At 40.7% G+C, this 12,900-nt stretch overlaps 1 protein-coding gene across 1 annotated transcript in view; it reads left to right on the forward strand.

Annotated features, from left to right (window-relative positions):
- Positions 1-12,900, forward strand: part of STARD7 (StAR related lipid transfer domain containing 7) — a 158,910-nt gene that overhangs the window by 35,656 nt on the left and 110,354 nt on the right. The window contains exon 2 of the mRNA XM_078667008.1: positions 8,719-9,175. Coding sequence (XP_078523134.1) covers positions 8,739-9,175 — 437 coding nt within the window. The 5' untranslated portion in view covers positions 8,719-8,738. The remainder of the gene's footprint in view (positions 1-8,718; positions 9,176-12,900) is intronic.

Consider the following 12,900-nt stretch of genomic DNA (forward strand, 5'->3'; position numbering starts at 1 on the left):
TCATAAGATACGTCCTTTGCCCCTTAGTGCGAAGGATGAACTCAAGTCTTTATGTGATGATAGTGTCATTGCTCCTTGCAACTCCTCAGAATGGGTTTCTCTCATAGTTATCATTCGAAAAAAATCTGGAGAGGTCCGATTATGTGCAGATTTGCGCACCTTGAATAAAAACCTCTTAATTGACTGCCACCCCGTCCGAAAATTCACGAACTTCTAGCTAACTTGGGTGAGGTAACATTTTTCTCTATCATTGACCAGTGTTCAGCTTACCACAAGATACCTTTAACTGTAGATTCCCAAGAGTCCAGCACTTTTGTCACACCATTCGGAGTATACAAGTACCTTAGACTTCCTTTTGGCCTGGTCTCTGCGGCCAGTGTTTTTCAGAAAATGATGGATAATCTTTTTCAAAACATGCCAGGGGTCCAGGTTTACCAGGACGAAATTTTGGTTTATGATGATGACTGGGAAACACACTTGAGCAATTTATTTTCTGTTTTTTCCAAAATAAATGAGGCGGGCATGACAATCGGGGCTGACAAATGTAAATTTTCCACACAGCAATTGGATTATTTGGGTCATACTTTGGTTCCAGAAGGAAATAAGCATAAGGTGTCACTTATCAAAGTCATCAGCCACGCTTCTTCTCCCAAAGACAAAGACTCCCTTCGATAATTCTTAGGTCTAGCAGAATATCATGCCCGTTTGGTCAAAGGATATGCACAAACTGTTGAGTCATTGCGTGCTCTCCTTCAGAAAGGCTCTAAATTTGATTGGTCTGAAGACGTTTCGTCTGCATTTGATCGAGTTAAAAAAACTCATTGTGGAAGCACCTGCCCTACATCCTTTCCATGACTCTTCAAAGTGTTTTATAATGGTTGACACCAGTCTCACGGGGTTGGGGCGGTTCTTGACTAGTGGGTTTCAGGAAAAGAGCACACCATAGCCTTTTCTTCAAGGATGCTTAAACCATCTGAGACCCATTAGGGCACCATTGAATGCGAGGCTCTTGCAGGTGTTTGGGCAATTGACAAGTTCAAAAATTGCATTTGGAGTCGTGAATTCGAATTGTTCACAGACCACAAGCCTCTTACGCAGTTACTTAATGGTAATGGGCTTGGCAAAGCGTCATCCAGATTGGTTAGACTGCTTTCGAAATTACAAGCATTCCATTTTTCGTCAGGGCTGATTGCCTTTCACGTATGGCTTTTCATGATCCTTCAGAGGTTGAGAACTTAGAAGATACAGAATGTGTGGTTGCTGCTATTGATGGTGTTAAGCTATGCCCCAGCATTACTGAACAATCCTGGTTGGAACCTTACAACAAGGATGAAAATCTCAAACTTGTCACTGATTATATTGTGAAGGGCTGGCCAGAAAATAGGAAACTTCCTAATGAGTCTAAAGCTTTTGCCATGGTAGCATCTGAATTATCCCTGGTTAATGGCATGGTCATGAGACATGATTTATTTGTCCCCCCCGTCCCGTCTCCGGAATGATATCATCAAACTTAGCACCAAGGTCATCTAGGGTTTTCAAAGACTACACAACTCATTAAGTTGTACTATTGGTGGCCATCCCTAGAATCTCAGGTCAAATGTTACATTGATTCACATCCTGAATGTCTCTTATCTGATAAAAAATGGAAAGTTATGAATACACCCCTACACCCTGTCCCCTTTCCCATTAAACTTTGGGACAAAGTTGGTTGAGACTTTTCTGGACGTTCTGATCTCATGCCCCATGGCCTTAAATATCTTATTTTGTTAATTGACTATCACTCAAAATGATGGATTTATCACATGTTTTGTGACTCACTCAATTCCACCAATGCTATTAAATTTTTGAAGAAGATGTTTTCTGTGGAAGGCTCGCCATCTGTTATAGACTCGGACAATGGCACTCACTTTATCTCCAAAAAGTTCAGTTCATTTTTAACAGTGTGTGATGTCAAACATTTTAAGGTCGCCCTATACTCACCAACCTCCCAACGGTTTGGTCAAAAGTGCAAACAGACTAGTTAAGGACGCCATTCAAACAGCTCTTTCCTCCCATCATGATGTACAGGATTTCCTTGAAGCCAAGTTGTGATCTTATGATATTTCTCCTCATTGCACCACAGATGCTTCCCTATTCTCCCTCTTAAGGGGTAGTACTGCTCACACAAGTGTGTGTCTTAATTGGTTACTCAGTAAGCACAACAAGAGCATTCATTGCAATGAAGATTTGACATCTAGAGTTTTATAAAAGCAAAGTCTCATGAAGTCCGCTCATGATGCTGCAAACATTTTTAATACTCTAGAATTGAGAGTGGGTGATTGGGTCCTCATTAAAAATCCCAAAAAAGTGTCAAAAGGTTTATCAAAATTTTCCCCTCCAGTGCAAGTCACTGGTGTCAGCAGGGGCTCGGCCTTACTTGGAAATAAGGGTTGGTGGAACAAGAGATCGCTGGTACACCTTTCCGATTCACAGGCTGGTTCTTTGCTTAAATTATCTAAACAGAAATTGGAGGATTCTGATTGGACTCAGTGGTTACATGATTGTAATGTTCTTATATTTCCTCTATTTCTATTCTTTCTTATCTCTCTGCTCTTTCTCCTACTTCTTACTTAGTTCTGTTCTGGAACTCTATTCGATTTTCATTCTACTCTTCTGCTCTGACTGTTGGGAGCTCACCGCTGTGGGTCCTGATAACATAAAGAAGATTATCTTCATGAAACAAGCTGTCTCCTTCTTCTTTCATTGTCGGTACATATTTTGGTACCAGGAGTGGGGTTTCGAAATTTCTATATTTCTCCCTCCCACCAACGGAAATCGGCATCACGGACATCAGCTGTTTTCATTCCTGTTGAAGACGTGACAACTAGGACGTCCTGCGGTATTTATACTGTTACTTTGTTCGCCTCATTGAAATTATTGGCCCCACAGCCTTCAGGTCTGTCGAAATATATTTTTTATACAGGCGCTGCTACTTTATGACTGTTTGCGCTCGAGCCAGCATTCAAGCCAGCGCGATCATGAGCGCGAGTTGCTTTGTTGTTCCCTTAGCAACCGAAGCGTTCCTTTCCAAGCACGAGCTACCTTGCGCGAGTTGCATTGTCACGCTCCACCTCATCTGCATTTTAAGAGCGTTTATCTTTCAGCACTGTCTACGTCATAGTGCTAACTTCTTAAACATTCTTTAGCTTCCAGCGCCACCTGTCTGTCATACTCAGATTGCATGCTGCTTTATTACGCTCAAGCATTCCAGCATCAGCGTTTTTACAGCATTCTTAAGTCTATTCATGATGTTTTAAAGTTCTACTTTTCAGCAATCCTATTGAGTTTTTTTATATATACAGGCTCATTATCTCAACATTGTACCATTCTGCAAGTTTTATTTATTCAATTTCAGTAAAAAAATTAACCATTATTTAATATTCCAATACTTTGAAGCTATTTACAGTCTGTGTTTTAACAAAATGTGATAACTTTTAACCCGTGGCTGTCATACAGATTTATTTCTTTTGACATTTTTACAAGAAACCATGTCATCAACAGACAGCGCTTTACATCCTTCAACTTTTCTGCAAAAAACAGGCAAACCTGAAATAGAATGGAGACAATAGATTCATATTTTTGAAAATTATCTCGCCGCGTTTCATTCAACAGAATGCAGGAGTAGCTGCACAACATTTTTTTAGCAACTTACCTCCTTTTCCCAGACCTTCTGGTGATAGCGCATGGAATGTTTACATTGAATCCAAAGAAAGACTCCAAAAACAATTTTCAGATGAACCAAATGTTTTATTGGAAAGACACAGCTTCTTTAAAAGGAAACAAGCCAGCGATGAATCAGTTGAAGAATATGTGGCTGCTCTTCGTGTTCTTGCCTCTACATGTGATTTTGAGAACTATACAGATATTTCTATTAGGGACCAATTTGTTTTTAACTGTTTCTCAAAGAAAATGCAAGAACGTCTTTTAACATGTCGTAACCCGTCTCTTTCAGAGGTTATTGATATAGGTAAAAGTATTGAACGCTCTATAATTTCATCCCAGGCATTGTCAGGTCAAGAGGGTCATTCTCCAATTTCTTGTGTTTCAGATAATTCTGAATTTTCAACTTCTATTTCACCTATTAAAGTTAACAAAGATATTAAACGTAGCTTTTGTTTTCGCTGTGGTTCAAAAAACCATATCACGAATTTTCCCTCTTGTCCTGCTCTGGGTAACAAAAATGTAGTAAGTGTAAAAGAACAGGTCACTTTCAAGAATTTTGAGGATCTTGACGTTCTTTTCCTAAAGTTAGAATTCACAATGTAGAACTAGAATCTCCTTCCACATCAAATTCTACCGTTTCTCTATCTGACTGCAACAACACATTTTCTAATCTACTTCTCTCCATAGATGAACCTTCCAATTCCATTGAGTATGAACGTCTCCTCTGCGAAGCTTTTATTAATGATAAACCTTTACAAGTCATGGCCGACTCTGGAGCTCCTATTACTGTTTTAGCAGACACCACCTTTTTTAATACTTGGGGACACTCCATTCACCTTAAAGCTCCTGATATCTCTCTCAAGGCTTTTGGTGAGAAAGATATTGATCTTTTGGGTTTCTTTAGCGGCTCATTACAAATTCTTGGAAGATTTACCGAAACCAAAATGTATGTTGCAATCAGAGGAAGAGATTTGGTTGGTTGGAGGGATTTAGCCAGATTGGGTATTTTTTTTTAAACCCGGTCACAAAAATCCTATTGTTTTGGGAGAAGCACCTATTCTTGTTATTGACAATGTTAATTTTAATAATTTTTCACCTATTGATTTACTCAAAAAAGATTTTCCATTGGTATTCAGCAGCAACATTGGTATCATCAAAGGTTTTGAACATATTATTAGACTTAAAGCCAATGCCATACCTGTTACCCATAAAGTTAGGCCTGTTCCCATTAGTGTCAAAACCTGATCTAAAAAAACAATTGGAAAAACGTACTAAAGAAGGTATCATTACCTCTACTGATTCCTCAGAATAGGTTTCACCCATTGTTCTTGCTATAAAAAAAATGGCGATCTTCGTCTGTGTTGATCTCAGGTCCCTCCATCGCAACATCATAGTTGATTGCCATTCCCTTCCTCATATCCAAGAAATGCTTTCAAATATTGGACACGCAAAATATTTCTCTACTATCGATTTGCATGCCGCATATCATCAAATACCCTTAAATGTTGATTCTCAAGAACTTACAACATTTATCACTCCTTTTGGAGCGTACAAGCTTTTTGGTCTCGCCAGCATCAGTTTTTCAAAAAGCCATGGATGTTCTTTTTAAAGATGTTGCTAATGTTCAGGCTTTTCAGGACGACATTCTTGTTTTTACTGAGACGAGAGAAGCACATTTGGAAGCTTTACATAAAATTGTTTCCATTTTAAATGCCAGAGGAATCACCATACAACCGGAAAAATGTACATTTTTGGTTGATGAAATTGATTACCTTGGTCACACCATCACGCCTCAAGGTATCAAACCCAAATTTTCAAATGTAGAAGCCATTGTTAAAGCTCCTCCTCACTCAGACAAGGATAGTCTTAGATCTTTTTTAGGTCTGTGCGAATATTATGCTCGATTTGTACCTGACTATGCCTCTCTTGTTCAACCTTTAAGATCACTTTTAAAGAAAGGCTCCACTTTTGTTTGGACCAATGATATTAATTCTGCTTTCACTAATAATAACTTAGTGGTTAATGCTCCTGCTCTGAGTCCTTTTGTACATGGCCATCGTTGTTCTATCACTGTGGACGCCAGTCTAACTGGTCTTTGTGCTGTATTTGGTCAACAAGTCTTTGATAAAGATCATACAATCGCTTTTGCTTCCAGATCTTTATCTGAGGCTGAATCCAAATATAGCACGATCAAAAGAGAGGCACTAGCCTGTGTTTGGGCTGTTTCCAAATTTAAGACTTCTCTTTGGGAAAATTCCTTTACTTTGTACACTGATCACAAACCTTTGGTCTACCTCCTGCAAGGTGATGGTTTAGGCAAAGCATCTGCCCGTCTTGTGCGGATTCTTTCCAAATTACAGGAATATAATTTCACTGTTAAATATAAACAAGGGAAAACATTTCAGAGCGGATTGCCTGTCTCGTCTACCCTTACCTTCTTCTGATGACACTATTGATGAGTTTGGTTGTGTTGTAGCTTCTATTGACGCTTCCGTTTTCTCCAATGGTATTATTTCTGAAAAGGAGTGGCTTGAAGCTACCTCAAATGACCATATTTTAAAAAAAGTTTCTGAATATATTGTTAAAGGTTGGCCTCCCATTCGCAACTTACCTCATGACTTAAAACCATTTGCTCAAATTTCTTCAGAATTGTCTTTGGAAAATCAAATTTGCACTAGAAATGCTTGTTTTCTTCCTCCATTTTCTCTGAGAAAGAAACTCATTTCTATTGCACTTGATGGACATCTTGGGAGTTACAGCCACTTGTAAGAAAATCACAGAAAATTATTGGTGGCTCTTTTTGAATACTCGGGTCTCTTCTTTTATTGATTTATGTCCTCCGTGTATTGTTTCAGACAAACATTGGAAGACCACACATAATCCCCTTCGTCCAGTTCCTTTACCGGATAATCCTTGGACGAAAGTTGCCTTGGATTTTGCTGGACCTTTTCAACTTTTGCATAATTCTAAAATATTTTTACTTGTTCTTATTGACTACTTCTCGAAACTGATATACTTTTCTTTTGTTGAGACAGCCTCCACTCAGCCAGTTCTAACTTTTCTCTTGACGGTCCTCCAAAGGAATTAGTTACCGACTATGGAACTCATTTAGTTTCTAATGCCATGAAAGAATGTTTGAAAGAGATGGATATTAGGCATCTTCAAGTTGCTTTATACAGTCCCTCTGCAAATGGCCTCGTGGCAAGAGCTAATTGTTTTCTTAAAGAAGGCATTCAAACTGCTCTTTCTTCTGGTTTAGATTTTTGTCTTTTTCTCAAAGACAAAGTTAATGCCTATCATAACTCGCCTCACTCTACTAGTGGCTTAACTCCTTTTGAGTTGCTGAGAGGCAGGAAATGTCGTACCAAACTTCTTCCATCTTGGTTGGAGCGACATTCTTTGTCTTCCAGTTATTCTAATGATAAAATGTTTCGTCAACGTGTCTCTTTAGCACAGAGCAAGCAAAAAATCTAATTTTTATCTAAGAAAACATGTTCAGACCAAAGACTTTGTTGTTGGTTCTTGGGTTCTTATCAAGAAACATTTTTATGTCACAAAAGGAGAATCTTCCTATTCTTCTCCTTACAAGATTTCCAAAGTTGGACTAAGTGCTTGTTTATTGCAAGATGGAAAATGGTGGAATAAAGGTAGACTTGTTCCTATCTCCAATGTTCAAGCTATCATTCACATGAAAACTTGTGTAACTCCTGATTCAGATGACTCTATTTTATTCGAAATTCCTCATGTTGATGTTAACAAATGTATTGCATCCAGCATACCACCATCCACTTCTCATTCCAATGTTGTTACCTCTCCTCTTCCTTCTTACAATGTTTTACCTCCTAGAAGAATTTGTAAATTACCTACACACTTTAAAGATTTTGTCATATCATATTATTCCCATAAAGGGGAAGATGTGTAATGTTCTTATATTTCCTCTATTTCTATTCTTTCTTATCGCTCTCTGCCCTTTCTCTCTTTCTCCTACTTCTTACTTAGTTCTGTTCTGGAACTGTATTCGATTTTCATTCTACTCTTCTGCTCTAAATGTTGGGAGCTCACCGCTGTGGGTCCTGATATTATAATCTTAAATAAAGAAGAAGATTATCTACATGAGACAAGCGGTCTCCTCCTTCTGTCATCGTAGGCACAATGATACAGCGTCCGTCATTGAAAATTCCTCCACCTCTTGGTGTCCCATTGTACATTCCAGTCCGGCGTGTGCTTCTGCCCCTGGTTCTGTTGTCACCACTGCTGACACCTATTCCTTACCATTGGAATTGGGAGTTTGTTGTAGAAGATTGCCTTCCAAATTGAATGACTATGTTTTGTCATGATTCTGTATTATTTACTTGATTTATTTTGTAGTAATCGCATCACCCTTACTTAAAGGTTTCTCGTTTTCTATTTTTCCTTTACACTTGGTTCTTTATGGAGAGGGATATGTTGTAGTGTTTAGTCATTGCGAGCATCCTCCTGCCAGGATCTGAGCTCGAGGATGCTTCGCTCTTGTTATGTATCTATTTGAATATGGTTCTGCAATCTGATGCTGAACGCTGTGTGCCAGGGTTCTGACAACATTAATCAGTTGTCAGAGATCCTGGTATGCGGCGGGAGCGTTTGGTTGTGGGTGCTGTTGAATAATAAATAAAGAACAGCTTACTTACCTCACCGATCTCCGGACCTTCTTACTTCACATGTTATTTCTTAGTTTGTTTCTGTGACAAAACGTGAGGTCTTGTGTTCTCCTACACTGAATTATGTGTGACCTACTGTGAGGTCATGATGCAAACGTTTGTGATGTCATCGGTGTTCCAGTATTATCAGCACAAATCTGCCTTTTGAAACTGCCCAGCAACTCTTTGCTGAGTCTGGATCTCGGGAGGGGGTGGCATGGGGTTACAAAATCTGCACCTATCCAATGGAGAAACAAGATGTAAGTCACTTTATGTCCTTGTAAATATAATTTAATTCTGACCGGAGTGGTTTCTTATATCCATGTTTGTCTTTTTGCAGAGCGGAGAGCTGAGGCAAATATGTGGCACTCCCTGCAGAGGACACCTCCAGCAGGTTTTTATTCCTATTACATTAACCCGGCCCGCTTTGCCACTCGGGCTGGCACACGTACTGAGGCTGGGGAATTCAGGCTTCCAGGGACCCCTATGGCAAGTGGATTCCTATGGGTTCTCAGCTGGCTTCAGAGGCGTTCGTCCCAAGGACCTCGGCAGAAGAAGAGCCTTCTCTCACTACTTGCCAGCCACTGCAGTTACGTCACTGGACAGCGGGTCCGAAGGGCCCAGCAGATTGGACAACTCTACAGCAACATATACTCTGAACGGTCCCGCAAGAGTCTTTTCAGCTGCTTGTGGCGCAGGTTCCGTGGGCGTCAGGGTGGCGCCTGCAAGCTGATGGCTGCTTTGACAGGGGTCTTCATGTGGGAAGAGGAGAGAGTGAAGATGGAGGAGATTCAGAGGTAATGCTGTCAGTTTCTACTGGGTCTAATGGGACAGACCCCTTTGCTATCCTTATACACGTCTATGTAAGGGCTTTGATGTGCCTGGGTTGATGCCCATTGGCTGAGATCAGTGATTCACTTATGAGGGCAAACTAGTGCTAGCTGTGGTTCATCTTAGGGTGATAAATCTATGGACGCCTGGACCCATATTTGTTGGAACAGGAGGCCATGCTTTTGTGAACCGGGACTGGTTATACTCTGGTCATTAATATACATGTATTAGGCTACTGGAGTATGGCTGTGATCCCTGAGGAACACTACCAGTCCATTGATGGGTCGTATTATATAGACATTTTGTATAGCGTTACCAGATGTAGTAGATATGCACACATGCTGATGGGTGTTTGCTCCTCTGTTCCTAAAGTATGGTGAGCGGGGGGGTAATGCTTGGCTCAGGGGTTGTTTTTCATGAAGGGTCATGTGAGGTGGCAAAATGGTTCAATGTCAGGCGCCTTTGATTTACTTAGTCTTCCTCAGCCTGGAATCACTTGAGCATTGGGACCAGTTATGAAAATTGGGGGAGTGCAAATAATGATTACAAGATGCAGATGAATAGGAAACCAAGTTGTTTAATAATTCAAATTAGCCGTGTAACCCTTATTTTGTCTTTAGCTACACAATTTAACACTTAAAACCTAGCAATTACTGGTTTGGGGTAGAATGTGAAATCCGTCAATTGGTCTCAGATGGGTCTTGGAGGATGTGCTCTGCCCTGCCACCCACTTCACGAAACCATCTCCTCTTTTGCAAAACCTCCACAAACCATCACACCCAGAGAATTGATCTCAAGTAGGTTATAGAATAGTAGAGTGCATTAATATATCTTGCTTGTAAGGCAGCCTCACCATTCCTGGATGTTTGAAGTGCTAAAGGGAAGGCAATAACGGGTCAAATTAATTTTGGTGGCACCCTGAATGTAGTAACCATGTGCATGCTTCCATTATGGAGCGATAAAATGCTACTAACTGGTACCTCTCTTGTGTGCACAAAGTAGCTTGCAGAAATCCTCCCCCAAAAAATTAAAGTGAAGATGTGAAGCTCTCACCTAGCCATACACAATTAATGAGTTTTGAAGGTTGATGCTACAACAGAAATGTTCTTTATCATGGCACCTCACTACCGGTTTAAAGAATGTGCAAAAGCTGACATTCTGTGTTCTTTATGCTATCTTGTAAAACGCAGATAAAAATGGATTTTCTTTCCTTTGTGTAAGCTTCAGTTTTTCAATCTAAACCTGCCTTTGGAGGTTCCTTCTCAAAAAACACCATTATCTCGATCATTGCAACCCATTTGTATTATCTGGGAGAAGCAAAGCGTTTTAAAAACCTTTTTTTGCTGTTGCAAACGACCCAGTTCTGCGAATTGGCTAATTTCCGACCTAGAAAAAGGTTTGTGCATATGGCCCTATATTACTAAAGCATGATGTGGTAGCACACAATCATTTACAGAAAGTAAATTTCCTACTGAAATGGACAAATAGCTTCCCACTAACATGTAGTTTTACTGATAAAACTACATAGTGTATAAACAATCTGTGAAAATTGGGTTTCAGCCAACATATTTATCATTTGCACATCACCAAGTAAAGTGTTCTGATTTTATTTTCATCCTGTTAAAATATTTTGTTCACACAGAATTACAAAAAATGGGCTTTCATTACTACTACTGAAAACAATGTTGATATGTTTGTGTAGTTCACCTATTCGCTATTTAAATGTTGTGTTACAAACAAACCTGACACCCTAAAACCTTGAATTTCACACTATGTACAGCATGTCACACAGTTCACTTTACAAAATAGTGGAACTCTGTAGTTGGAGAAAGAAAAGAAATGGTAAGACACAAAATGACTTCTGACCTCTGTCTCTAAACACATAGTAAATGTGACAGAATATAAACAAGATTTAAAGGCATCTTTATCGTTGCTTCAATTTCTGAGTGAACAGGACACCTGTTATTAGAAATGGGGTCTCTAGTTGGCAGAGGTAGGTACCATTGTCCAAGTAGGAACCCTCCTTCCTAGTCCGGATAAGGGGGGGTACACTTCTAAAATACCATCTCTGAAGCTTGGCACAAGCAGACCGGCTTATCTTAGAGGCATTGTATAAAGCATTTGTGCACATACAGTAATACAGTGAAAACAGTACAAGTGGACACCACACCATTTTAGAAAAATAAGTAATCTTTATCTAAACCAAACAAGACCAAAACGACAAAAATCCACACTACAGTTATAAAAATAAGACTTATAAAAGGTAGAAACTGTTCTGTTCAAAGCAAATTGTAGATGCAACACTTTTCACACAAAGTACCTTCGATGCGTCACGCTCTCAAACTAAAACTGTCACAGGGAAGGTGATGCGTTGGTTCCTTATGCCCAGGGAAGGTGGTGCGTCGGTTCCTTTCTGAAGGGGAGGTGATGCGTCCGATTCTTAATGTGTGGGGAGGTGATGCGTGGGTTTCTTACTGCGGCCCCGGTTTCTTGCAGGCATGGTGCCCAGATATGATGCGTGAGGATTGGGGATGCGTCGCCTCTTGCAGCAGCGGTACAACGATTCTTGCAGCCGCACAGCCGGGCTTGCGTCGGAATCAGTGCATGATCTTAGACTTCGTAGAACGGTGCACTCGATGCAGCATTTCTCGAACTGCAGTCAGGCGCTTTGTCAGTGTCTTTGGCGATGCGTCAGAAACAGGTGCAGATGCGTTGCGCTTAGTTGCATTGCTTTTCCAGCTCCCAAAGGCAGGAACAACCTCCAAAGGCCCAGAACAGTGGCACACACCTCTTGGCAGGTCAGAACTCCCAGTAAGGAAGCTCCTGAGACGTCAGAACAAGAGACAAGCTCTCCTTCAAACCCTTGGAATCTTCCTCAAGCAGTGGACACAGCACACACAAAGTCCTTGTCCTTTCCTTGGCAGAAACAGCCACTGAAGGCCAACCCCAGACAGCACACAACAAAGGGGCAGTGCTTCTCCTCAGTTTCTCCAGCTCTTCTCCTTGGCAAAGGTTCCTCTTGAATCCCAGAAGTAATCTAAACGTCTGGGCCCCCCTTTATAGTACAAAATCCTTCGTTCTCTGGAGGCAGAGAGTGTCTTTGCCCCGTCAGAACCAGTTCTCTCCTCTCTGGTAAAGCTGCCCGGCAGGAGGTGGAGACAGCATTGTCCAAGGCAGACCAGGCCCATTCAGTTGTGAAAAAAACCTCCTCCCCCCTACTCTGAATGCAGCCCAGGTCTATTCAGCCCAACCTCAACCTGGAAAGGCAGGAGACACCTCACATCCCCCCCCCCCTTCCCCCTGTGGCTGTCTGAACAGAATGCACATCCCCAGTTCCTGTCGCTCCACAGCCAGACATTCAATATTCAAACCTAGCAAGCAGAGGCACATTGGATGGCTAAGTGAGAAAATACCTATTTTCTAAAAGTGATATTTTCAAACCAGAACAGAATGTAAAAATAATCCTTACTAAAAGATGCGTCTTTAGATTCTGATTCAGGCATACTAAAATCCATTTTCCTTTCATGTTCCCGTGGGCAGTTATGCAGATAAGATGGTATAAGTAAACTCCCCATTCTATCCTATGGGACAGATAGCCTTTCAATATTGAAAAACTAAATTGGCAGTATTTCATTATCAGGGCATGCCACACACATCATGCATGAACATGCACATCATGCACAGGCTTGTC

The sequence above is a fragment of the Lissotriton helveticus genome, chromosome 11, assembly GCF_964261635.1.
Source record: "Lissotriton helveticus chromosome 11, aLisHel1.1, whole genome shotgun sequence".
In the NCBI taxonomy this organism is placed as follows: domain Eukaryota; kingdom Metazoa; phylum Chordata; class Amphibia; order Caudata; family Salamandridae; genus Lissotriton; species Lissotriton helveticus.